The following is a 27,962-nucleotide window of genomic DNA, read 5'->3' as shown; positions in this document are numbered from 1 at the left end:
ACTGGCTGCTGGCAGTCCTCCCCTCACCTACCAACCAGGAGAAAATTCTACTTTTGCCAGAGCGCAAATGCTACTGGCCTAGTGCTTGGACCAGACACAAGCCACAGTCTATTCCCCAAGAGAATTTGTCTAGGTAAGGCTATACAGATGATCGCATGGAAGACACGCTACTCCAAATGGCAGGTAATTGCTAAAGCCACCAATCTTGTAAAGACAAGCTGGTGGCGGCAGACTACTCCATTGGTCTTCTGGTGATACCACTGAAGGCACCCAACCCCACCTAATGCCAAGGTCCTAATCCAGACCTGTGAGACTCAGAGGGGAATTAGAGTCTATACATGATGGCTGCAAATAGTTCGCTTAGTGACCAAGTAAAGTAGCAGTAACTGTGTGGGCGGAGAAAAACATCTAATACTACTACTTTCTGCTGCTCCCATTAGGGGTGCCCACAGCGGATCATCTGTTTCCATTTCTTCCTGTCTGCTGCATCTTCTTCTGTCACACCAGCCACCTGCATGTCCTCCCTCACGACATCCATAAACCTCCTCTTTGGCTTTCCTCCTTTCCTCTTCCCTGGCAGCTCCATAATCAGCATCCTTCTCTCAATATACCCAGCATCTCTCCTCCACACATGTCCAAGCCATCTCAATCTTGCCTCCAAACCGTCCAACTAGCTACGTTCTCCCCCGTCACCACCTTGCAGTCTCCAAACCTTTTCAGATTGCGCCTTCTACATAAGATGTAGTCCACCTGTGTGCACTTCCCTCCACTCTTGTACATCCCCGTGTTCCTCCCTCTTCTTGAAATATGTATTCACCACAGCCATTTCGATCCTTTTTGCAAAATTCACCACCGTCTGTCCTTCCACATTTCTCTCCTTGACACCATACCTACCCATCACCTCTGTTCCCTTCACCAACATGCCCACTGAATTCCGCTCCAATCACCACTCTCTCCTCCTTGGGTACACTCACCACCATTTCATCCAATTCACTCCAGAATTCTTCTTTCTCTTCCATCCCAACTTGCAGGGCATATGCACTGATAACATTCATCAATACACTTTCGATTTCCAGCTTCATACTCATCACTCTGTCTGACACCCTCTTCACCTCCAGCACACTCTTGACATACTCTTCCTTCAGAATTACCCTACCTCATTTCTCCTCCCATTTTCACCATGGTAGAAGAGTTTGAACCAACCTCTGATGTTCCTGGCCTTACTCCCCTTACACCTGGTCTCTTGCACACACACACTATACCTACCTTTCTTCTTTCCATCATATCAGCCAGCTCTCTCCCTTTACCAGTCATAGTGCCAACATTCAAAGTTCCGACTATCACCTCCACACTCCTACCCTTCCTCCTCTCTTGCTGCCTCTGGACATGCCTTCCCCCTCTCCTTCTCCTTTGCCCAACAGTAGCATAGCTTCTACTGGCACCCTGCTGGCTAACAGTACTGGTGGTGGTTGCTGGTAATCCGGGCCTCGACCGATCCGGTGTGGAAATCTTATTTATGATCCGCATATTTGATTAGGCAAAGATTTAACGCCGGATGCCCTTCCTGATGCAACCCTCCCCTTTACCGGGCTTGGGACCGGCACTAAGAATGCACTGGTTTGTGCATCCTCATTGGCTGAGGGGAGAAAAACATCTATTTGATAGTAAAAGTGGCAGGGAAATAAACTGCCCCCAAACTATTTTAGTTTTTAGCTGAAAAATATTCTGTAAAAAAAAAAAAAAGTTATCATTAAGAAATTTGCTATCCACTGGCGGCCTGTCCAGGGTGTCTCCCCGCCTGCCGCCCAAAGACTGCTGGGATAAGCTCCAGCATCCCTGTGACCCTGAGAGCAGGATGGGCGGTTTGGATAATGGATGGATGGATGGAAATATTTTTTTCTAAATTTGGAGCAACGTCATCAGCAAATAGCAAAAGCACAATTGAGTACAGTGAAACAAATTCATGCCGACTCGGCATGATCATATTACTCATGTTTCTGATGGTGATACTAAATAATGGTGGGGCCAGTTCTTTCCTGTGATATATTTGGTGGGGGGGGTGGGGTAATGAGGCCACTCTTAATTTGGTTGATTGAGATGTCAAAGCGAGTTCTTTCACTATCGAGTATAAGAATAGTCCCACTGATGGATAAAGTTCTGCATGTTTTTTCGTGTAACCAGTAATTACTGTTCAAACTGGGTCAGTTCTGTGGATTCAAATAAATAACAAGTTGGAAAAGACTCATGGGTAGTATTCTGACTTATCAAGTATCATTTAAGTACCAACAAACAAGAAAAGCTAAAATAGTCTATGTGTGCATGCGTCTGTGTGCATTTTCACAACCTCCTACCTCTTTGTAGCCCAGTGCAGCAGAAGGTTTGAGGGGAGGCGCGGGACGTAGGCAGCTGAGTGACCAGGGCTTGCTTATCTTTGGGGGCTCCAGGGGGCCACGGCTGCCTGGGTTGGACTGGTGGGTGGGGGTACCAACCATACTCAGAGGCTTCACCCCCACAGTCTTTGTGGAATCAGACAAGGAGAGAGAAAAACACTAGTGTGTGAATGGTGGTTAGCTTTCTATAGCTTCATAAACTGTTTGTCACTGCAGCATGCGAAGGTGCTAAAAGCTTTCTTACACCTTACCCACACTTAAAGTGGCACAGTGACGTTGCAACAAAATGCTGTGATACACCCCGTTTGGGTGACAGTGTGTTTACATGCACATTAAAATTTGATTATAATCGGATTAAGGCAATAATCTAATTTATAATAATCTAATTTACAATTTATGATAATCCAATTTAATTTACAATAATCTAGTAATAGATAGCCTAATAGACCTATCTTTATAAAATAAGGTCTAAATCGACACAAGCATAACGTGATTAACAGAGCTAAATTTTTGGTCAGTCTTTTGGTTTACTGTGCTTTGAATACACCTTAATATGTATGTCTGACATTCTTGTGTAAGAACTCAGGTTGCTGTGAAGCGTCTAGTGTGTTGGTGTAGTGTTCTGTGCCTGTCACGTCTCACTCTCAACCTTCACCACTGGCTAGCAGAAATGTGAACAGCAGAGCCGAGCATGTAAGTCTCTCCCTGCCAGTACATAACCTCTCCAACAGCGAGCCCTATGTAGTGCCTCCTCGTGGTGACACACGGTGACTGGGTACACCTTGACCCTGGCTGAACTACAAGGGACTCAGAAGCAGTCTGGTCCCTAGATGTGCGGTACGCAGACCCACCGGTGTGTAGATATTCCTTGATGCCCACGAACCAGCCCCCAGCTATGGGTTAAATAGTGCCACTGCCTGGTGGATACCTCGGGAGAGGAATAGGCTACGGGAGTAAACCTGTACAATAAATCAACGCCCACAGTGCTGTTGTTTTTTGTTTTTCTCGCCCTTTTGTATCTGTTTAAGTGAGAGAGTACTGTTGTTGTCGCGTGTGGCTGCTGCTTCTCCCTCGTGTAGCCCCCCCCCCCACCCCGCCTTCCCATCCACCCCTGTATGTCTGTGTTATGTTTATCTGTTGTCTTTTGTCACCCCGTTTATCGTAAAGCGACTTTGAGTGTTAGAAAAGCGCTACATAAGATTGATTTATTATCATTATTAATCAGCGTTCTTTCAGAGAATTGGTTGTGTGCATGCACCATGTCCCACTACTGGCATCGGACCTGGAAACAATACACAAAAGGAAACATGACAATAGGCAGTATACAAAGATTAAAAAAGGAAACCATGTGCCCATAACTCCAATGCAAATATTTGTTGATCAACATATTGACAAATTTAGTTGCCTTCAGGATATTCTTAGGATAAACTACATGTGCGGTTTCCTTTTCTTAATCTTCAGATACTGATCCCGTTCGCCAGCACCTTAACAATACAGGTCAGCATTGTCTCCTCTTTGAGTGGCAGTAAAGTCACGTTTCTGGAGCAAGACTGAAACAATGTTTATGCTTAATAAAATGAAGGCACTTAATAACCTTGAGTTTTGGATAGGCAAAAAAACAGAAATTGAGACAATTTCCACCAAGTCTTGAACACAATATTGGGAGCAGGGTTGCACGCAACCTAACTTCTGTTCAATAAATGACACGATCACTGGCCAGAGGATCAGCAGCCAACAGGTGAGACATCTCCCTGTCGGCCAGTATGAGTGGCACCTGCCCTTGATTGGCCTGTGATTGGGTGCACCTGTGCTGGGGAATATTTGACCGGGTGCTTTGCAGACATACGTCATTGAGTCTTGGAAAAGCTTAGCGTTGGTCTGCGGATGCCTGTGTCTCCTGAACCTTCGTCTGCGTGAGAAGAGTGTTTCTTGTGTTTAGTATTTTGTTAATTCGTGTTTGCATTTTTGCCTGCCCTGTTTGGCAGTGGTTTTTGGTTATGGTATGTTTTCTGAAGTCCAGTAAAGCGACTTAGTACTTAACAACTGCCTCTGCCTCTTCTCTGCAATTGGGTCAAAACGCACGGTGTTACAGCAAGACTTGACCAGACATGGACCCAGCAGAGTTAGAGCAGTTGCGCGTCGCTGTTACTGCCCAAGGTGCAGCTCTGGGCAAGCAGCACACCGAGCTGCAGTCACTGAAGGCGAGCGTCCACTCCATCTCAAGTTTTTTTTGGGGAGATCCGCTCCATGCTTCAGCAGCAAACAGCGGATCACTCCCAGCTGCAGCAGGTCCAGGCTCAACAGCAGCAGATGATGGCCACCATCACCAGCCTCACCACCGCTCTCCCGCAGCGACAGCCTGCTCAGACAGCACCATCAGCACCAGCAACACCCAACCCGACCGCCTCTACTGACCGGCCTTCCACTCTATTCCGACTCCCAGAACCGAACCTGCCCCCCAAGAGAAGTATTCTAGGAACCCCGAGACCTGCTGCCAGTTCCTGGTCCAATGTGAGCTAGCCATTGGGGCTCAGCCCTCCAAGTTTGTAAACGAGACGGCCAAGGTCTCGTTTATTATACAGCTCCTGTCTGGCCCTCCCCTGGCATGGGCCACTGCTTTGTGGGAGCAGCGTGCACCCGCCTGCCAGTCCTACTGAACCTTCATGGAGGAGTTGCGCCGAGTTTTTGACCACCCTGTGACGGGACAGGAGGCAGCCAAGCGACTATACGCCCTGCGACAGGGAGGGGAGAAAGTGGCGGACTACACTGTCAAGTTCCGCATGCTAGCAGTAGAGAGCGGATGGAACACTGCCTCCTTCCTCACCATTTATCAGCATGGACTGTCTGAGGACATTAAAGATGAGCTGGCTGCCAGGGATGTTCCAGCAGCAGGATGACCTGGAGGAACTCATTAAACTCGCCAGCCAAGTGGACAATCGCATCCGGGAGCAGTGGAGGGAGAAGAGGGTTCGGGGCGCCCATGGATCCCAGCTCGGTGCCTACACCACTCGGCCCACTGGTCGCTTTCCGGCGCCTGCAGCCGCCCCCCCTCCGCTAGGAGTAGAGGAGCCCATGCAGATCAGCAGGGTCAGTCTGTCAAGGGCGGAGCATGTCCGCCAGCAGAGGGAAGGCTGCTGTTTGTACTGCAGAGAGGCTGGCCACTTCGTCGCCCACTGTCCCAAGGCTCCAGCAAAAAGACGAGACCTATTAGGAGCTGGGGAGATTCTGATGGGTTGAGCCTCCATACCGCCTTCTCCCCAGCCCCGTATGTTGTTGCCCCCCACCATTTCTTGGGGCTCTCGGGCACATCAGCCCAGCACCTTTGTTGACTCCAGCCCTCCCCGGGGACACCTGTACTCCCTCTCAGCTCCAGAGACTGCTGCCATGGAGCAGTATATTAAGGAGGCCTTAAGAGATGGGATTTATCCAGCCATCGACTTCCCCAGCAGCTGCTGGATTCTTCTTCGTAGGGAAGAAGGATGGCACACTTCGCCCCTGCATAGATTACCGGCCACTGAATACCAATGCCATCAAGAATCGGTACCCTCTCCCTCTGCTGGCCACCACTTTTGAACACCTTCGAGGGGCCACCATCTTCACCAAAATTGACCTGCGCAGTGCCTACAACCGGATCCGAGAGGGAGACAAGTGGAAGACAGCATTCATCACTCCCACGGGCCACTACAAGTATCTGGTGATGCCCTTCGGCTTGGCGAATGCCCAAGCCGTCTTCCAGGCGCTCATCAACAATGTCCTGCGGGACATGCTGGGCAGGTTCGTGTATGTATATCTTGACGACATTCTTGTGTTTTCCCAGACCCGTCAGGAGCATGTCCGCAGGGTCCTGAAGAGGCTGCTGCAGCACCACCTCTTCATCAAACTGGAGAAGTGTGAGTTCCATGCCACCACAGTCTCCTTCCTGGGCTCCATCCTTTCCCCCTCCGGCATGTCAATGGATCCAGAGAAGGTGCGAGCTGTGGCGGAGGGCCCCAGCCCAAGTTGGTAAGGCGGGTAAAGCAACTCATGGGCTTTGCCAAGTTCTATCGCAGGTTTATCCGGGGCTTCAGCACCATCGCGGCCCCCATAAACGACACCACCAAGAAGGGTCCTCCCTGTTCCGCTGGACCCCCCAGGTGGACCTGGCCTTCGCCCGGCTCAAACAGTGCTTCACATCTAGCCCCGTCACCGTCCATGCAAACCCGATGCTGCCCTTCGTCATGGAGGTGGATGCGTCGGAGGTGGGCATCGGAGCCGTCCTGTCCCAATGAGCGCCCGTGGACGGTAAGCTCCATTCGTGTGCCTTTTTTTTTTTCCCCAGAGTCTCAACCCCGCAGAGAGAAATTATGACATTGGGGACCGGGAGCTGCTGGCAGTAGTGGAGGCTCTGAAACAATGGCGGCACTGGTTGGAGGGCTCGAGGCATCAGTTTGGACCGACCACAAAAACCTGTCCTACATCCGCAGTGCCAAACGGCTGAACTCCCAGCAAGCCAAATGGGCTCTTTTCTTCAACGGGTTTGACTTTGTATTGTCTTACCGCCAGGGCAGTAAAAACTCCAAAGCCGACGCACTGTCTCACCAGTTTGATGCTACAGGGAGGAGTGCAGAGCCCAAGCCCATCCGGGCCCCATCCTGCATCATCACACCGGTCCTGTGGGGGATAGAGAGCAAGGTGGTGGCTGCACAACGCACTCATCCAGGGCCTGGGGGCGGCCTGCTAGACCGTCTGTATGTGCCCCCTGCAGTACGGAATGGGGGAATTCATCTCGTCTGGTGGGCCATCCTGGGGACAGGAGGACTCTGGAGTTCGTCGGCCGCAGGTTTTGGTGGCCAACCATGCAGAGGGATGTTTCCGCCTTTGTGGCAGCCTGCGTCACCTGTGCCCAGCAGGAATCCCCACACCAGCGTCCGCCCGGCCTGCTCTGCCCGTTGCCTATCCCCATGTCGGCCCTGGTCCCACCTGTTGGTGGACTTCGTCACAAGCCTCCCTCAATCCGAGGGGAAGTCGGTCATCGTGGATCAGTTTTCCAAGGCGGCACGGTTCGTTGCTCCTGTCTGCTCGGGAGACCGCAGCCTTGATGATGGAGCATGTGTTCTGCATGCATGGCCTTCCTTGTTATGTGGTGTCGGATTGGGGTCCTCAGTTCATCTCCCGTTATTGGAAGGCCTTCTGCTCCCTCCTCGGGGCCACTGCCACCCTCTCTTCAGTCCAATGGGCAGACGGAGAGGGTGAACCAGGATCTGGAGACCATGCTGCGCTGTCTGATGGCTTCCAACCCATCGTCCTGAAGCTTGCAACTGCTGTGGGCGGAGTATGTGCACAACACCTTGCAGTCCTCCTCAACCGGCATGTCGCCGTTCGAGTGCCAGATGGGGTACCAGCCGCCACTGTTCCCGGACCAGGAGGCTGAAGTGGGGGTTCCGGCAGCAGCCGACTTTGTGAAGCGGTGTGCACGGACCTAGAGGAGGGCCCGAGCTATGCTGTTACATGCCAGGTCCAGGTACACAAAGCAGGCCAACCGACAGCGGCGGACAGCGGTTTCCTTCCAGCCGGGGGATAAGGTGTGGTTGTCGTCCAGGGACCTCCCCCTGCGGGTGGAGAATCGGAAGCTGGCTTCATGGGTCCATACGCCGTGGTGGCACAGGTCAGTCCAGTCTCGTACCGGTTGCAATTGCCTGCTTCCATGTGGGTCCATCCAGTGTTCCATGTGTCTCTTGAAGCTCATGGAGATGTGCCGTCTCCTCCAGTCCTACCCCCGCCTCTTCCTCATCTGATCGACGGACTGCCAGCCCACACAGTTCAGAGGATTCTGGACTCCTGCCGGGTACATCGTAGCATCCAGTATTTGGTGGACTGGGAGGGCTATGGGCTGTGCTGGGTTCCGGCACGGGCCATCTTGGATCGGACCCTCATCCATGATTTCCAGCCCCATGGGCCGGGCCAGGGGTACATCAGGTGCCGTACTGACACGATCACAGGCCAGAGGATCAGCAGCCAACAGGTGAGACATCTCCCTGTCGGCCAGTATGAGTGGCACCTGCCTGTGATTGGGTGCACCTGTGCTGGGGACTATTTGACTGGGTGCTTTGCAGACATATGTCATCGAGTCTTGGAAAAGCTTAGCATCGGTCTGCGGATGCCCGTGTCTCCTGAACCCTCCTCTGTGTGAGAGAGTGTTTCCTGTGTTTTAGTATTTTACATTAATTCGTGTTTGTATTTTTGCCTGCCCTGTTGGGCAGTAGTTTTTGGTTATTGTATGTTTTCCGAAGTCCAGTAAAGCGACTTAGAACTTAACTGCCTCTTCTCTGCGATTGGGTCCAAACGTACGGTGTTACAATAATTCAATTTTCCAACGAGTCTTTTAAACTTGGAATATTAAAAGATTGCATTAATCAGAGAACATGTACACACCATAATCAAACTATCACCTTAATGCAAATATTCACTTTAATCAACTTAAAAAATCTGATATTTGACTGCATGTAAACAGTGTTATTAATTTAGTTTTATTGTGCAAGTGTGTGTCTTGATTTTAGAGTTTTGCTTTGATTTTGGCATGTCACCTTTAAAATGGTGCCAGCAGGGCTTCCTCCTTTGGTAAAGGGCTGGAGGTGCTCCAGCCACTCCTGTAATTCCTGGGGGTGGCTGCAGAACACTGTCATGCGGTCTATCACGCTCCCTGCAAAACATATACATACATACGTACACACAGTTAATTGCAGGCGAGATACCACTGACATATTTGCTTAGCTGCCCAAGGTAAATTTTGCAGTGCCTGAACTATATAAGTAATCAACTAAAATTGTAGCTTTATAGTAGAAGTAAAGTCAGTAGATGAGAGGAGGAGAGCTTCTCGGCAGCAGTTCAATCAAAATAACATGACAATAACAATGGTATAGTGCCACCGATTCACAGAGAGCATTCATTGTCCACTTCATGACTTCAGATACACACCTGTGATGTCAAAGGCAAAGTGGCCATTTTCTGCATCTTCTGCCTGTCTAGTTACTGTGGTGCCTGTCAGAGACACTCTTCCCTGAAAATAGAGTGAGACAGAAGGAGGAAGAGGCATTTAGGCACCGGCACACATACAAGACACTTATTGTATATTGTTATGATTTTTGATTTCTTTTAGAGTGAGTGAACCAGTATGAAAATTAGGCTGACAAGTCATGATATTATGCATGAACACTGCCAAAGTTTGATCTGTTCCCCTGAAAAGGCTCTACAGTTAAATACAGGCAGTATTTCCTATAGCTTGAGAAAAGGCTCAGACGTGATCAAGATGAAAAAGTTGAAAACAAAAACAACAGAAACCTTTGTGAAAGTTGTGCTTCTTAAGAGAGGTCCTGAAAAATAAATAAAACAAAACAAATGGAGAAATTACTATTCTAACACATGTGGGACAGAAGTTGGAGCTCACCTGATATATAAAACCACTCATTCGAGGGCTAGCGGACAGCATAACAAGCACATTGGGAAAAAGCATCAGGTAGCGCTCCTCTTTTTCCTGCAACAGAGAGGAAGAGTTTTTAGCCCCATATCAAGGAAGACGGGTGGGGTGCATTCACAAAGCAAGCAATTTGAGCAATTAGTCACTTGAGGGCCATTTATTCCCATGAACTGTTATAACTTCACCAGTTTGACAAAAGGTTTTCATGACCCACTATTTCCTTTATTTGTCAGAGAGAAAAACCTTGGTTTTTGCAATTTGGTGGCAATTTTGCATTTACTATTTTTTTATTTAACTTTTTTTTTTTTTTTTTTTTCTGATCCCTGTCAAGTCTAACAGAAAATAATAGCAATAATAGTAAGAATAGCATTGCAGCTCAAAGCAGGAACAGGATGGTAGCCTGACAGTGTTGACTGGTTTTGTGGATGGAAAATAATATGGGGGGAAGCAGAAATGAAAGGTGGTGGGAACCGTGATTTAGTAGCTATGAAATCACGATATCTTTCATGGTCTTTCTTCCAACCACTGAACTGAGTCGACCCCAACACAGAAACCACATGACAAGAAGGGGGTGTTTTTTTTCTCTAACTATGGGTAACTGGGTTCTGTTCTGAAGCGTGATGTATATTTAGGTTTATTGTACATCTTATGGGCAACAAAAGAAGTGTGATTATTTTCCACATGGGCTTCATGGACACAGGCACTCTTTGAACACATTTACACATGGGAGTCAACCAAACTATTTGCATTTGTTCCAAGTGAAGGCACACACTTGGTTTTCCATCAATTTAGACTAGTAGTTAAACTTGTGGAAAAATAATGTGTACTGCAGTTTGTACTCTGAGAAATAGTAAGACTGCACATAACACAAACAAGCCTGCAATAATTCACCTCCAAGTTGGCAGGTACAGAGCATTAATGGCCCACCTCTGTTCTCTGTCAACCACCAAATCCATCTACTGCAGGAAATGTAATATTTATAAAACAAATATAAAAATAAGCCAGGCAGATATGAAGAGACGGGGGACTGAGTTGTTGGTGGACTGAACTGTGTTTGCGTCTGAGATGATACACGGTTTCCACTGTGCTCTTATGAAAGCTGCTCCCACATGTGAGAGCTACTCTTTGCTACCAGTATACAAAAGAGGCACATGAAAGGTTATGTGGACTTGATTACAATGGGAAAATGTGATTAAAATGTCAAAACAGATGAGTCCAATTATTACCTCGCAAATATTTAGAAGAATTGATGGGGAAAAAAACCATCAGTCCTCCTCAGACCCTACTGAGATTACAATAATGTAAGCTGAAAAGTTGTCTAGGGTGTTTAAAGTTTGTGCATTAACTTCAATGAATCGTGTGTTACTTTTCCTACACTAAGATGCCTATTTCTCTCACCAACATACAGCTTATGTCAGCTAATCCTTCCCAAATCCTAACTGGGTCAATTGGTGAAGGAACATCAAATTAAAATGAAAACTGGCTTAAAATCTGTGCATTTTGGGTTACATCCCACCTGAACTGCAAACTCCCCAGTCCCAATCAGACCAATCCACCCTGTGTTTTTAGACCCTCCTGCTTCCTACACAATTCTCATTCTACCAGTCACCTCTTCAGTCAGGTGCTCACCTCATTGGTGCCATTCTGGATGTGGACCTGGGACATGTAAGCCACGTGGCCCAGGCTCTTCATGCTGTCTCCTTCCAAGCCCTTCACAGGCTCAGACAAGATCTGGAGCTCCAGATTTTTACGCTTCCGCAGGTCCTGGCACTGCATCTGAGCACACAGACACAAACAAAGAAAACCTTGACACTTCACTCTTCCTCAATAGACATTAAAGGCAACAGAATAAATAAAATATGCCATTATTTCAACTGATATAATACAGTGCATTCCACTGGAGATATTCTTTCTATATCGGAAATTAATACACGATAAAAGAAAACCATGGTTTACATTATACAAAACAAAACTGACTGGTGCATTCATAAATTCACAAATTTCTAGGTCTAGATAAAATGAACTAATGATTATGGATCATGATTTACGTAATTTGAGATGAATAATTGATTGAATCATTTTTGAAGCAATACAACAGACCAATCAGAAAAGATCAATAAATGTTCTGGGAACAATTTCTGTCTTTCCCCTATACAGCATTGTGAATTCAAATTATTGCTTTACAGTCAGAGGCGTAAATCACTTGTGTACCACTGATCAGATTAAACTACAGCCATCAGAAGTATATAAAGTAACCTGCGACACGTTTGCTTCATAGAACACCCAACTATGGCCACATAGGGCCTCCCCCTTACACAGGAGAAATGACAAAGGAACATAACTGTTGTCTTTTTTGCAACTACACCATCTATCAAGGGAAATTGTGTCAATGGCACGCTACAGACTCCCCAATAGAAGCCACATTTTCTAACCACAGAGGAGGAGAGAGACAGAGATGGAGAAAAACTTAGAAATTGCAATTGCTAAGTTAATTTTGTGATTTAGAGGCAGGTGAAGAGTGTGAGTCACCACATCTCCACTCACACAGAACTCCACACTGTAAGGTGGAAATTGTGTCTGGGTGATGTTCAAACAACACTGCAGCACAGTTGATCTCGTCTATTCTAACTCTTCAAGGCTTGCATTTCATTTAACACCCACAGTAGGAACAATATAATCAACCAAGTCTGCAGCAAAACTGCACCCCCCCCCCCTTAGCTGCCCAACGTAACCAAATGGGGTATTTATCTCACACTACTGCATGAGTGTGGTGTATCTCGCCACAAAAACGTTTATCATAAAACTGGAGAGTCATTTCCATTTTATTTTTCACACTTGAGAAGGGCCTGAGAAGGGGGTTGTTGTCATTGAATTATGCTTCGATATTTAGGAGCTCTCTCCATGAACAGAACGGTGCAATGTCTCGATGCATGCTCTACTACAATCAGCAGTTAGCTGAGTACTGACAAAGTCACTTAAATGAGTCAAGAAAAATTTTCCCATGAAACCTGGTGCCCAGATGAACTGATTCACCTTCTCTTGGAGGCCTGAGTAATAGTCTTTAAAAGCTGACTTGAGTCACTTTTTCATCTCTGACATGGAAGAGTCAACCTATTGAAAATCACTGAAAAAGATTTTGTTTCCCCGATAATCCACTGGTTTTAACATCCATTAATGAAGAAATGACACGACAATCTTGTGTACTGAAAGATGACGATGACCAAGTCTTGCTGGAAATCAGCAACACTGATTTTGTCCCCCCCAGAGATCCCAAACCTACCAACAGACTTTTAAATGCCACTGTAGCCTTGATTATGTCACCGTAATCAGGGTGGGCCTCCTGTGGCAAACAAACATACATTTAGACAAACATTCATATTTAGATAGTTGCCAAACCTACATCAACCAAAAACCATTATAACAAGTTGACAATTTAATAACTTAATGAATGAATTTATTTATTTTTAAAGGTTTTCTCCTGTACCTCCACATGCCTCTCCAACTCCTGCAGCAGAGTGGGGTACTTATCCAGCCTCATGAAGGGTTTACTGAGACTGGTGGTCAGGGTCAGGATTCCTGGAGCACTGGCTCCCTGGCTCTCCATGAACTTGTCGAGTTCCTCACTGGTGTCACACACACGTACACACACAAGCACACACATAATAAATCTTATTAGAACATAGTGACTAAAGTACTCCCCTCGTCTTTGAGCCCAAACCTTAGCCAATACATGGTTGGCGTGCACAATGTTCAAGTTGCAGGACAAGAAAGGTCAATACCTGTAAGTCTAAAGTAATTGTCATTACAATAAGGAAGCGCAAATTATTTTTCAGAAATAACACTGATGAGTTTTCATCATCCAAAATGTCAAAATCTAAATGGCATTTTAGCAAAAGTTCAGTCAGGAAGACTATATTTTGCATGCACAGGCCTGTAGTTATATTTCTATTTTATCCTGCCATTCTCATCTCTCACACATAGTCACTCATATCTTCCCTTACTGTCATTGTCTATGGCTGTTAATTGAGTTATCAGCTGTCAAATCATCTGTTCTCATCTATCCAATAGCACAGCGACACACCTGTATGGTTAGCCTATCATCTTGCAGCTGTCTTTTTTGAATAAGTTTCCCTCACCACCTTCCCATCACCGCCTAGTCCTCACAGATCATGAGTTTCATCTCTTCATCAGCCTCATTAGCCTTACAGGACAGCATGGGGGCCCAGTGGTTAGCACCGTTGCCTCACAGCAAGAAGGTCCTGGGTTCAAACCCCAGGCTGTCCCTGGTCCTTTCAGTGTGGAGTTTGCATGTTCTCCCCGTGTCTGCATGGGTTTCATCACGCCATCAAAGACATGAATGTTAGGGTTAATACTCCTGCCTGTGCCCTGACCAAGGCAATGGAAAGGATAACTGGAATATCTATCTATCATCTCAGTAGAAGTTATCAGCCACTACCACCAGTGTCTGGACTCCATGGGGGGATTATTGTGGTGCTTTTCAGGATTGATGCCCCTCGATTAAAAGATCTCCTTGTTGAATCTAAGCGCAAAGACTTTCTTGGCATGTACTCATTTCCACTAAAATAATCTTTTACAATAAGCAATTATCTTTACTTCATTCACTATGTCTCTCCTGATTGAACTGTAGCTGTTAAGACATGTACTGACATTTGTGAAACATGAATGTAAAAAAAAAAAAGTTTCTGCAACTGAAATGCAAATGTGCCTCGCTTGCCTGTTTACTTAACCACAACACCTCACTTCCTGTGTCACTCAATTTAACTTTCTGCAGTGTTCACCCTTGCAATTGATAAACTGCTTCCACATTACTACAACTTAATCGCACGGCAGCTTTTTAATTATTTAACTGCGAATGCTACATGTGTATTGTATTATAGATCATTGCAATGGCTCCTAGTAAAGAAGAGCCATGTGAAGTTACAGCAAAGAACCGGCTCAGTTTAAGACACTCAGGGACCGGCAACGCAGCCTACCAAGCATTTTACTAAGAAGAAGTCTGACACCTGGTGGCTCTGATCCAAACTACAACTAATTACAATACCGCAAATCCCTCAGCATTGACCTATGTTGACCCTATGCAGTGTGTAAAAAAAACAACAACAAACAAACAACACTTCACCGCCCCCCCCCCCCATTTTTCTCCCCAATTGTATCTGGCCAATTACCCCACTCTTCCGAGCCATCTTGGTCGCTGCTCCACCCCCTCTGCTGATCCGGGGAGGGCTGCAGACTACCACATGCTTCCTCTGATACGTGTAGAGTCGCCAGCCACTTCTTTTCACCGGATAGTGAGCATGACATAGCATGTGGGAGGATCATACTATCGACCAATCAGAAGAGGCGCTAGTGCAGCGACCAGGACACATACCCACATCCGGCTTCCCACCCGCAGACATGGCCATGTCTGTAGGGACGGCCAACCAAGCACCTCATCTTTCTTGGAATAAAATGACCATGTGAATCCAGTCGGAAACTGTGATCCCTTGAATCGACTTCAAAGGACGACAGCTGAAGAAGTGATTTACAGTTACAGGGTATCTGCAGGTATCAGTGAATTGAATTGAATGCATTTTAATGCCCCTTTAATGACCTTTGAGTGCCACTCTGAGTCCCAACTAATTACACCAAAAGCTGAAGTCACAGAATTCAGAAGCTAACTACACAGAAGCTGAACTCAAAAAACATTGTATGGGAACCCAAATCCAAGCAGACAGTCTTGATGGAGAATTCTAACTCTTTAGCATTTTACCAAATGGTGATCCACTGTAGTGATACAAATGAATGGAGTGGGAACAAATCACTGGACAGAATAAATGACTGACCAGATCATGATTTATTATAGCAGAAATGAGAAAGAGAAAACTACATAGGTGGAATAAGAAATAACTGTAGAAGACCTGAACTCAAGGGCTTCTCATAACAAAACAAAGAACAGCGCCTTCAAGTCTGTGTAGAGAGCATAGCCAGAGACTGGGTTATCAGATTCAGGCGTCTGGTTTGTGCATGTAAATGGGAAGCAATTGGCCAATAAATAACTAGTGCAGTGTATTTGCCAAGTTTTAGACTGGCGACAGTGATAAATCCCATTTGTGCTGCACCACATTTCCAAGTTTGATTTTACCATCTCTTTTGCTGTGATGGGGGTGTGTGCTGGCAATGTTCCACTAGCCTTCAAATTTGAAAGACATGGGCATGTAGCAGTTTCCCATCTCTGGATCAGCTAGCTCTGTCCTGTATGTCTGCATTGACTTTACCGCTCATTTTTCTCGCTCATCTCACTTGAAAGTTCCAATGCAGTCCATGATGTTTTATTGATTTTTATCCCCACCAGAATCGATCGGTTGAAATTATAAGCTTCCACACAGCCTACAGTATACCAACACAGACATACACAAATCACTGCTATACAAATAATCAAAATTCAAGCTAAAATGATAAAATATTTAAGACCCCTGGTAATTGTATTTCAGACTTTTTAATGCCATTCAAGGCATAAATTATTGCAAAATCAATTTAATGCTTTTTCACACTTTTTAATGACCTGCGGATACCCTGAGTTAGAGAGGGATTTGTAACGCCTGAAACATTTTCACAGCCAAAAGGGTCCTGTGTGCATCTACAATGATTCATCAGCCAAGGAACAGCCAACCAACATTAGGCCAGAGGTAAAAAACAGTGCAATGATGAAATAGGTAAAAGGAGGCTGATCTCAACTGAGTCGTATAAATTAGTCCGAAAAGATTCAAAAACTCTTCACACCAATGGGGGACAGCAGCTTAGGACCTTTGAAAGTCCCACCTTTTTACAGCAATTAACAAGAAACTGAAGACTGTAAAACTTTGCCATGGCTGATAACTGAGGTGGGGTAGGTGAGTAACGTAAAGTGCTATAGTAGAATGCCACATTCTACCTTTTCAAAAACATATCCAGAGAATTTAGTTGGCAAATGCCAGTGTGTCACCTACTTGGATCATATTTTATTTGTCTAAATGCACTAGACCCCACATGTTTCGGTGATGAATTATGAAGTGTCGTCATATGATATCAGCAAACCAGGGTTCAATCAACCAATCAATTTTACTACTCTGGGGGAATATCAACATGTTTTCTGATCAAAAAATAAAACTAAAGGTTTACCTCCTCTTAAAAATCTACATTTTTACAAGAAAGTTAGGATCTTATCTTTGGCATGGTAGTGTATAGCTGTTCTTTACTGTGTTGTGTATCAGAGCTGACCTGTGGTCAGTGAGGATGCAGACGGCTGAGGGGTGGCTGGCACAGTAGGCCAAATACAGAGTCCTGATCTGACACATCAGGTTCAGATAACAGCCTGCCATACGCTGCTGGCCTTCAGGGACTCTGGAAGAGAGAGAGAAGTTTTTAGAATCCCATACTTTAAAGTTGTATTCACTGGTTGAAATTCAGTCATTACTAGGGATGGGTACCGAAACTTGGTATTAAATGGGTGCCAGTGCTAAATTATTAAAGACCGTACGTAGTATTGATAAGCTCCGACATTAATGACTTTGCTATCAGTATTGGAGTAATTAAGAAAGTAAATTTCCTATTTATTTAGACTACATAAACTTTATCTTGCACCTTTTATCTCACCAATTCTGTTTCTAATTTGCAATAAGATTAAGACAGTTATCTATGAGGCATTTTCACTATTCCCAATCCAAAAGAGAACCTCTCTTGGAGACTGTTGTATATGCGAGCCGAGGGGCGGGGCCGGCTCGCTCTACCTATTTTTCTCAGATGCGTGCGCGCATGCACACACACACACACACACACACACACACACACACACACACAGCCTGCTCTTAGTGACAATGGCAGAGAAAGAACTAAACAGTTACATGTCTGGTTATACTTCACTGCAGTCAGTGCTGACAATGCTCATTGCCACAAGTGTAACAAGTTCTTTTGCATGTAAGGGCAGAAACACAAGCAATCTTGCGAAACATCGAGTGAAAACATCGAGTGAAAGTGCATCAAATACAGGCTGAGAAATGCAGTTTTCAAGTGCCTAGCTCGTAGTTCATCGTTGCCCCATCCACCTCAGGTATTTTATGTATGCTAGAAACCTAGAACCCACACAGTTAACTAAATTATACAATCATGGGTTAATGATTAAAAGGGACACTCTGTTCAGACATGAGAAAGCAAAGCAAGGTTCTGTTCTTAATTTTTGTTCTTTCTCTTAAAAAAATGCCAAAAGAACCAATAAGAGTACCGTTAAAGTACCGGATCGATAAGCACTATCTGTAAGAGTAGTAGTACTGTCAAAATCTTAATGATACCCATCCACAAAAGGGCACACACTCGTCTCCACTGTAAGGCTATGGTCACACATGTGCGAAATTATGATTGGCAAATATTCGCCTCTCATTCACTTCCATTCTATGAGTCTAGTCAATTTTACTTGTACAGCCCAATATCACAAATTTGCCTCAAGGGGCAGCAAGCAAAGGCAGGGACCAGGGCGTGCCGACTTCCGGCATCGCAGATTGGTCCTCGGGATGTGGAATGTCACCTCTCTGGTAGGGAAGGAGCCTGAGCTGGTGCAGGAGGTGGAGCAGTACCAACTAGATATAGTTGGACTCACCTCCACAGATAACATGGGCTCGGGTACCAAACACCTGGAGATGGGCTGGACGCATTACTTTTCCAGAGTTGGCCAAGGTGACAGGCACCGGGCGGGTGTGGGGAAACTCACAAGTCCCCGGCGGAGCGCCGCCGTGTTGGAGTTCTCCCCGGGGAATGAGAGGGTTGCCTCTCTACAACTGCGAGTCACTGGGGGAAAGGCTCTGACTGTTGTGTGTGCTTATGCACCGAATAGCAGTTCAGAGTATCCAGCCTTCTTGGAGTCTCTGGGTGGTGTCCTGGATAGGGCTCCGCCTCGGGACTCTATAGTTCTGCTGGGGGACTGGGATTGGGAGGAACGGCCTCCCAGATCTGAACCCGAGCAGTGCCTTGTTATTGGACTTCTGTGCGAGTCATGGATTGGCAATAAGAAACACCATGTTCGAACATAAGGTAGTTCATAAGTGTACTTGGTACCAGAACACCTTAGGCCAAAGATCGATGATAAGACTTTGTGGTCGTATCATCAGATCTGTGGCTGTATGTTTTGGACACTCAGGTGAAGAGAGGAGCAGAGCTGTCAACTGATCACCACCTGGTGGTGAGTTGTATCAGATGGCAGGGAAGGCTGCCGGACAGACCTGTTTAACCCAAACGTGTAGTGAGGGTGAACTGGGAACGTCTGGCAGAGGCACCTGTCCACGAGGTCTTCAACTCCCACCTCCAGAAGAAGTTCTCGTGTATCCCGAGGAAGGCTGGGGACATGGAGTCTGAGTGGGCCATGTTCAAAGCCTCTATTGTGGATGCGGCAGGCAGGAGCTGTGGTCAAAAGGTCATTGGTGCCTGTTGAGGCGGCAACCCAAGAACCCGCTGATGGACACCGGTGGTGAGGGAAGCCGTCAGGCTGAAGAAGGAGGCCTTTCAGACTTGGTTGGCCCAGGGGTCTCCTGAAGCAGCAGACAGGTACCAGGAGGCCAGAAAGGCTTGCGCTTCGGCGGTCACAAAAGCAAAAACTCGGGTGTGGGAGGAGTTCGGCAAGGCTATGGGGGAGGACTTTTGGTTGGCCTCAAGGAAGTTCTGGCAAACCATCTGGCAAATCAGGAAGGGGAAGCAGGGCTTGACTGAGGCTGTGTTCAGCCAGGGAGGGGAACTGTTGACCCGGACTGGGGATGTTGTCGAGCTGTGGAAAGAACACTTTGAGGAGCTCCTGAACCCAACTAACATATCCTCAGTGGAGGAGGTAGAGTCTTAAGACTCAGGGGAAGCCCCACCCATATCCCTGGCAGAGGTCTCAGAGGTAGTTAAAAAGCTCTTCGGTGGCAAGGCACCGGGGGTGGATGAGATTCGCCCTGAGATGCTGAAGGCTCTGGACATTGTTGAGCTGTCTTGGTTGACACGCCTCTTCAGTGTCGCGTAGAGGTCGGGGACAGTACCTGTGGAGTGGCAGACTGGGGTGGTGGTTCCCATATTCAAAAAGAGGGACCCCCCACAGTGTGCCCCGGGGTACACGGTCGTAAGCCTTCTCCAAGTCCACAAAATACATGTAGACTGGCTGGTCAAACTCCCATGCCCCCTCAGCACTTCCACAAGGGTAAAGAGTTGGTCCGTTGTTCCACGACCAGGACGGAATCCACATTGTTCCTCCTGGATCTGAGGTTCGACAATCAGTCGGAGCCTCCTTTCGAGCACCCTAGAGTAGACTTTCCCAGGGAGGCTGAGCAATGTGATGCTCCGATAATTGGAGTATGGGGTACCGGCGCAGTTGCTACAAGCCATCCAGTCCTTGTATAACCAAAGTGAGAGCTTCTTGGCACAAAGTCAAACACGTTTTTGGTGGATGTCGGACTCCACCAAGGTTGTCCCTTGTCTCCGATTCTGTTTGTGATATTCATGGACAGGATCTCAAGGTGCAGCCAAGGTGAGGAGTGTGTCCGTTTTGGGAACCCCAGGATTGCATCTCTGCTCTTCGCAGATGATGTTGTTTTGTTGGTTTCATCAGAACGCGACCTCCAGGGCGCACTGGGGCGGTTTGCAGCTGAGCGTGAAATGGCTGGGATGAGAGTCAGCACCTCCAAGTCTGAGGCCATGGTTCTCCATCGGAAAATGGTGGATTGCACCCTCCGGGTTGGGGATGAGTTGTTGCCTCAAGTGAAGGAGTTCAAGTATCTCTGGGTCTTGTTCACGAGTGAGGGTAGGATGGAGCGGGAGATTGACAGGCGGATTGGTGCAGCATCAGCAGTAATGCGGACATTGTACCGGACCGTTGTGGCGAAGAAGGAGCTGAGCCGGAAGGCAAAGCTCTCAATTTACCAGTCAATCTTCGTTCCAATCGTCACCTATGGTCATGAGCTTTGGGTAGTGGCCGAAAGGGTGAGATCACAGATACAAGCGGCTGAAATGAGTTTCCTCCGTAGGGTGTCTGGGCTCAGCCTTAGAGATAGGGCGAAGAGCTCGGACATCCGGAGGGAGCTTGGAGTAGAGCCGCTGCTCCTTCGCATCGAAAGGAGCCAATTGAGATGGTTCGGGCATCTGATTAGGATGCCTCCTGGGCGCCTTCCTTTGGAGGTTTACCAGACATGGCCTACTGGGAGGAGACCCCGGGGTAGACCCAGAACTTGCTGGAGGGGCTACATGTCCAATCTGACCTGGGAACGCCTTGGGATCCCCCAGGAGGAGCTGGAGGGCGTTGCTGCGGAGAGGGACGTCTGGAGTGCCCTACTTAGCTTGCTGCCACAGCGACCCAACCCCGGAAAAACGGCTGAAGATGAGATGAGGCGATGGTCATTTGCTTGCATTCACACATGTGCGACCATAGCCTTCAGTCAGACTTCAGTCTACCATACATGTTAAAAGGTACATACTGTAATGGCATGCACCACCATTTATGTGGAGTAACTGTGACAACACGAGTGCTCTACTGACAGAAACAAGCATGACAACCTTGCCATCGGGTCAATAGTGCATATCTGTTTCAGAAATGGAGACAAGTGAAAGCCTCAAAAGGAACTAAAAGCGATGTGGCATTAGCTGGTTTTCTCATTTGCAAACCAATAAAGATGAGAGCATTTACAGTCTGACCAAAACCATGAATAAAGTGGGGTAGACAGCGGCCGTGTGCATCAATTGCGGATTGTACCTTTATGACTTCTAATAGTCTAAATGCTGAGAAACTATTTCACTTAACAGTAATACACAATAATTATCTGTGTGCTATGCACACCAATTTCCCAGTCATGTGACAGAAAACATTATGTGAGTCTACCAGGTGTTTCTAATGGATCATTTCTGTTGAACATGGTACGCTCCTTGTTGGTTTTATCATATCAAGGCGTGATGCAATTTTACAATAGGAAAGCTACTTGTTTAAAGCCTATGACAACCAAAAATAACTCTGCCCACTGACTGCAGACAACTTTGATGATAAAACATATCGCTGAACATCACATAGAATGCAAAGACTTTAGATAAAATCTTGATATAACAGGTACCAACTCAGTTTGATATTTTGTTGAAGTATCCTAGATGAGAAAATATTGTACTAAACAGACAAAGTCTGTGGCCGTCTCACAGTATGTATCAAACATAATTTGGAGTACAACCTGAGAATGCCGAAAGGTGCAGGTGAGGCATATCTTACTTGGTGCATTCCTCCAGAGCCCCACAGAGGCCCTGCTGGAAGGTGAGGATCTCCTCCAGGTTCCCACAGAGGCTGGCACTGTCAGCACTGCTCAGCCTGGATGAACACATTCAAGACATTTAACATGGACTGAGATGTCACTGCTCACAGACCAATTAGAGCCAGCTGATTGCTGTCTGCAATTTGCCAAGCAAGAAAAAGGTTGAAAATAATCAGATACTCATCATTGAAAAAAAAAATTGTGCTCTGTGTCATCAGCCTTACTTGTCGCTGGCTTGCAAGGTTCGTAGGTAACAACTGAGCAACGTCTGTAGCTCTTTGACAAACTCCCGCTCATGTTCCAAGATGTCCTGTACCACCTGAAGGAGTACAACACAATCATTAACTGCATACACCAACCTCTTTTGTAACAATCACACTAAAAGAAAACACTCAAAAACAGAATCTGCTAAGTTTAATTTGTATGGAAATGTGGTTGATATTACCGTTAATGTTCACAAATCTTTTGATAATCAGCACTGCCTTGTAAATGCTTGGCTTCAATCCAATTTCAGTTGTGTTTATTTACACACTATCAAAAACACAATAAGACAATCAAAAAAATATATTAAGCTATTAAAAAAAACACCTTTAACCTCACTATTTTTAACTATCATAGGTGATGAAATATAGAAAAGATTGTGAATACCAACTGAGGTTTCAATTATGTCTATGGAAAAAAAACAACAACTTTGCAGAACACCAACTGCATCTCCATTTTGGATTCACAATGGATCTGTCCTACATTATTCTACACTCACCACACTAAAGTAGTTCTTGGTCAGTTGCGTTCCCTTTGGAGACACTGGCTTCTCTGTGGAGGGGATGACAGATGGCAAAGAATTTCACCATACATTGTAGACAAATATACAATATTACGCTGAAGAAAATGGCTCGCCATAAGGAGATGTTCTGATGTGGTAGAGCAGTGATTTTCAGACTGGTCCTTGGGTACCACCGGTACCGCTAGTTCCATTTTGCCAGGTAGTTTAATTACATTCCCCCGTTGTTTCAGGTCTAAAATCTTCCTGATTGGGGGGGGGGGGGTTGGAAAAAACTGGCACAACACGTGAATGCAACTCCCTAGCCAAAAATTCAAGCTGCACGTGTGAGGACATTTAATTCCAGCTGAATCAGCTGCATCAACATGACATGCATTGCTTTTCATATCACAATGAACACCCCCCCCCAGTATCATCAATATCGTGTCGCCCAACGTACCACAGGGTTTGACCTCACGAACGTAGTTGCTGGGGAACCAGCCGGTCTTGCCGTTGAGTGAGCCCTCCCACCAGCCTCCCTCCTCCTGTCGCGTGACGAGGATCAGCTCGCCCTTGTTGAAAGACAGCTCGTCCTCATTGTTTTGCTTGAAGTTGAAGCGTGCCTTCACCATCAGCTGCCCACCTCCGCCGTTCTCAGACATTTCCTGTGAGAGATGGTGGAGGGTGGTCGTTTCATGTTGCGTGACGGTGGCAAATCTCTTTTGGTACATTGTTAAAATGTATTTCTGTGCATGTGCTGAGGAACAGTGTTGACATCCCCTGATAATTTTCTGCAATGCTTCTTTTTTTTTGGAAAATGTCCCCCTTTTTTTCTCCCCAATTGTATTTGGCCAATTACCTCCCTTTTTCGAGCTGTCCCAGTCGCTGCTCCATCCCCTCTGCTGATCCAGGGAGGGCTGCAGACTACCACATGTCTCCTCTGATACATGTGGAGTCACCAGCCGCTTTCCACCTGACAGTGAGGAGTTTCGCCAGGGGGACGTAGTGTGTGGGTGGATCACATCATTCCCCCCAGTTCTCCCTCCCCCCCTGAACAGGTGCCCCGACCGACCAGAGAAGGCACTAGTGCAGCGACCAGGACACATACCCACATCCGGCTTTCCACCCGCAGACACGGCCAATTGTGTCTGTAGAGACACTCGACCAAACCGGAGGTAACACAGGGATTCAATCCGGCGAGCCCCGTGTTGGTAGGCAATGGAATAGACTGCTACGTTACCCAGACACCCCAATTTTCTGCAATTTAACCAAATTTTTTTGGGCCTTATATTATCCCTTTAACTGAGCTGAGTCAACTAGGCATTGATTATTTGCATTTGAAGGTTGCAAGTTGGACTGTCTTGCACTTCAAACAGTTGAGAGCAACAAAGTACTTGGGTAGTTTTTTTCTGACTTGCAATGAAGAACAAAATATTTCAATATTTAATTTAAATATTTCACAACACCAAAGAATGAGCGAGAGAGAGAGAGAGAGAGAGAGAGAGAGAGAGAGAGAGAGAGAGAGAGAGAGAGAGAGAGAGAGAGAGAGAGCAGGGAGGCAAGCAGAAAGTCAGGTAGCGCTAAAGCATGCATGTGTGAAAGAATACCACTGGTTTGGATTGTCTTCGCAGAGAGCCTTTGGACTTGGCAGAGGAGAGTGCGTGTGAGGAGGTGGACTGACTAGGAGCTGGAGCACCAGACTGCTGACATGATCTCTCAGCACCACAGTCTGTCAACACAAACAAATGTGGGTGGAAATACATTTGAGTGTTGCAGTCTCTGCAGCTTCCGACATCACATTGACTTTGAAGGAAAGAGTAATGACCACACCGATGCTGATAAATGAAATACCCTCAGATCACGTTCATACAATGCGGACAACAATATTGGGACATGCTGGTGGACGCGATAAACAAGAGCTGAGGCAGACTCTCTTCAGGCCTGACAGCTTGATCAGTCATCCGAGTATTGTCCTCTGCACAGCCCCAGGGACGGCGGAAACACAAACACACACACACACACACACACACACACACACACACACACACACACACACACACACACACACACACACACACACACACACACACACACACGTTTACAGCTCTTTTTACAGTCACCTTATCTAACCCCAACCAAAGTGTTAATCTATATACTGATCAATCTGCTGCAAAGGGGGGGGCAGTCAGTATTTATAACTACTAATGAAAACTATCAATCTGTCTACCCATAATATTTTGGAATAACCCACAATGTAATCAGTGTGTTGGCCCGCTAATTAACAACACTCAAAACTGCGGAAACACATAAACTTGTTGGGAAGCATTTTTAAAGCACTAATGTATTCTCTATCTCATAAACTATGCAGAGAAGGATCACATGAAACTAGGTATGACTAAAATAAAGGTATAGTTGTATGCTTAAAAAAACACATTTCCAGACCTTGCTCTCATCCATTTCCAGACCTTGCTCTCATCTGAAACACACTTCAGTTGCTCATCAACAGCCATGTTTCAATAGTTACTGGGCAGTAAATTCTTCTTTTGGCTTGTTCTGCTTTTCAGGGGTCGCCACAGCGGATTTTACAGTTTCTATCGGTACCCTGTGAGGGCACAGCACCAATGGCAGCCTTGACCAATCCGGTATGGTCTTGTCAAGCCGCATACTGATTTGGCAAATTTTTACATCAGATGCCCTACCTGACACAACCACTAACCCTATGGATGGGGGCACAAGTAAAGCACTGGATGCCCTCCTAGTATTCATGGACTTGCACTCATACCTGTCGCTACACTGGGCATTAAAGACTAAACTAATTTAAAACCTTATCCATATCCTTATCCTCCACACCGTCATCACTGAGGCACTGCAGAAAAATAAATGTGAGCCTCTGGACAGCAGCTATAATGTGGCTTGAAGACCATTCTGCAAATTGCAGTGACTGATGTATCGGTTTTGTTACCGTGACTAACCCGAAATGTGACACATGGCAGCCCTGCAGCCTCTTAATAGTGGCACACAGGCAGACTCCCAGTCTGAAGCTAACTATGTGAGCTACCCTTGTCCCCTGTCACATCTCTAAACAAATCACAGAAATACAACAATGTCACCTAGTACCTTCAGTAATGTATACAAAATTTCCAACAGATCACAGAATCCATAAGAACAATGCTCAAACCCCATTAAACATGGGAGCAGTCAAGTGTGGTGATGTAACAACTCTGATCATGACCATTAGAGCGTGTTGGAGGTTTACACGTTTTGATGAAGACCGGCTGAAAGAGTGGGATTAACTAGTGTAGACATCTAATCGATTCATTGACTGAGACTTTATATAGCATTTCGGTGATGAGGGACTCCGTTCCGAGCGCACAGAAAAGGGCATACGAGGCAGCGGGACAAAGACAGCCCTCTTTGCACTGCAGGTAAGGCTCATGGATTCTACATGCCACTCCACACATGCAGACAAGCCCAGAGGAGCCCTCTGCAATCTGAGCTCAGTGGCTACCACTATCTTTTGCCGCTACAACAAAATATATACACAACCATCTAAAATATACATGCCATAATTAAACATTTGGCCTACACGAACAGCACCTCAGGTTTACGCATCAAAACACAGAAGCCTCATCTCGTCTATCAAATCTGCTAATTTGTGTGACTCGGGGATGCAAACACAAGTATGGTGAAAAAAAAAAGTGCTACCCCAAGTCCAAAAAAAAAAAAGTGACAGTAAAATATCATAACCATGTGACAAAGGCCTGTGCTATATGCTTAAATAGATAGGAAATTCTATCTAATAAACTCAGATCAATAAGGGACAGACAGATGTTAAGTAGTAAATTCATCCATCCATCCATTATCCAAACTGCTTATCCTGCTCTCAGGGTCACGGGGATGCTGGAGCCTATCCCAGCAGTCATTGGGCGGCAGGCAGGGCGACACCCTGGGCAGGCCGGTCCATAACAAGACTCACACACACACACACACACACACACACACACACACACACACACACACACACACACACACACACACACACACACACACACACACACACACACACACACACACACACACACACGCACACATTTACACCTAGAGACAATTTAGTATGGCCGATACATCTGAACTACGTCTTTGGACTGTGGGAGGAAACTGGAGCACCCGGAGGAAACCCACGGAGACAAGGGGGGAACATGCAAACTCCACACAGATGAAGACCCGGGACGACCCCCACGGTTGGACTACCCCGGGGCTCAACCCAGGACCTTCTTGTTGTGAGGCGACCACGCTAATCACCGTGCCCATAAAAAATTTAAAAAAGAAAACTGCGCCAATAAGAAAAGTAGAAAATTAAGTTTTTTATTTTCAGAATTAGAAAAGTAACATAACTGCAATGTTAGGGAGTAGTTAACTACATGTAGTCCAATTATGTCCTCAATGTCAAACAATGACCCCTCCTTAAAACACACCCTCAGGCTGCCTAAGTGAGGTCTTACCTGCCCTGGTAACTAATTCAAAACAGTCACACTTTAATCTCTGTCACTTCAGTTGTACCTCTGTGTAACTATATGAGATTCCAGACTCAGATTGTGATAATTTTCCACAACACAGTTTGGATGTTGAACTACTTCTTTGCCTTCACTTGGAGGTGTCTTTATGCATGCTCAATAATCCAGGTAAGGAACTCACGGAAAGTTTTATTAGTTCATCTGGACACAACGTTTATTGGGAGAAACATTTCATCACTCATCTAAGTGACAGAATTTTGTACCATAGATTATACCCAGGGGAAGCTACACCTAGTCTGTATGGTTTACCTAAGATACATAAACAGGATGTGCCATTCCGGCCTATTGTTAGTATGATCAACTCCTATAACATCTCTAAGTTTCTGGCATCTGTTCTTAACCTGTTGGTAGGCAATAATGAACATCACATTCAGAACACTATGGATTTTGTGGATAAGGTGAGGGACATCGTTATGGAGACAAATGAAACAAAGGTCTCTTACAATGTTATGTCTCGTTTCATATGCGTTCCTGTTGATGAAGGGGTAGAGGTAGTCCGTA

The 27,962-nt window shown here is 46.2% G+C and overlaps 1 protein-coding gene across 4 annotated transcripts in view; it reads right to left on the bottom strand.

The window, feature by feature from the left end:
• The window catches only part of arhgef6 (Rac/Cdc42 guanine nucleotide exchange factor (GEF) 6), a 48,288-nt gene that overhangs the window by 13,615 nt on the left and 6,711 nt on the right, over positions 1-27,962 (bottom strand). For 3 of the 4 annotated variants that reach the window (XM_056274156.1, XM_056274173.1, XM_056274181.1), the window contains 13 exons: positions 24,495-24,616; positions 23,348-23,552; positions 22,888-22,940; positions 22,352-22,446; positions 22,088-22,183; positions 17,101-17,223; positions 13,328-13,466; positions 13,124-13,183; positions 11,473-11,619; positions 9,814-9,900; positions 9,345-9,426; positions 8,954-9,069; positions 2,352-2,516 (listed from right to left, as the gene is read on the bottom strand). In XM_056274156.1, the coding sequence (XP_056130131.1) occupies positions 2,352-2,516; positions 8,954-9,069; positions 9,345-9,426; positions 9,814-9,900; positions 11,473-11,619; positions 13,124-13,183; positions 13,328-13,466; positions 17,101-17,223; positions 22,088-22,183; positions 22,352-22,446; positions 22,888-22,940; positions 23,348-23,552; positions 24,495-24,616 (1,490 nt within the window). The remainder of the gene's footprint in view (positions 1-2,351; positions 2,517-8,953; positions 9,070-9,344; positions 9,427-9,813; positions 9,901-11,472; positions 11,620-13,123; positions 13,184-13,327; positions 13,467-17,100; positions 17,224-22,087; positions 22,184-22,351; positions 22,447-22,887; positions 22,941-23,347; positions 23,553-24,494; positions 24,617-27,962) is intronic. The other variant, XM_056274164.1, reaches the window with a different exon arrangement.

This window comes from Lampris incognitus, chromosome 1, assembly GCF_029633865.1.
Source record: "Lampris incognitus isolate fLamInc1 chromosome 1, fLamInc1.hap2, whole genome shotgun sequence".
NCBI lineage: Eukaryota > Metazoa > Chordata > Actinopteri > Lampriformes > Lampridae > Lampris > Lampris incognitus.
This window is presented reverse-complemented; position numbering and strand designations above follow the sequence as displayed.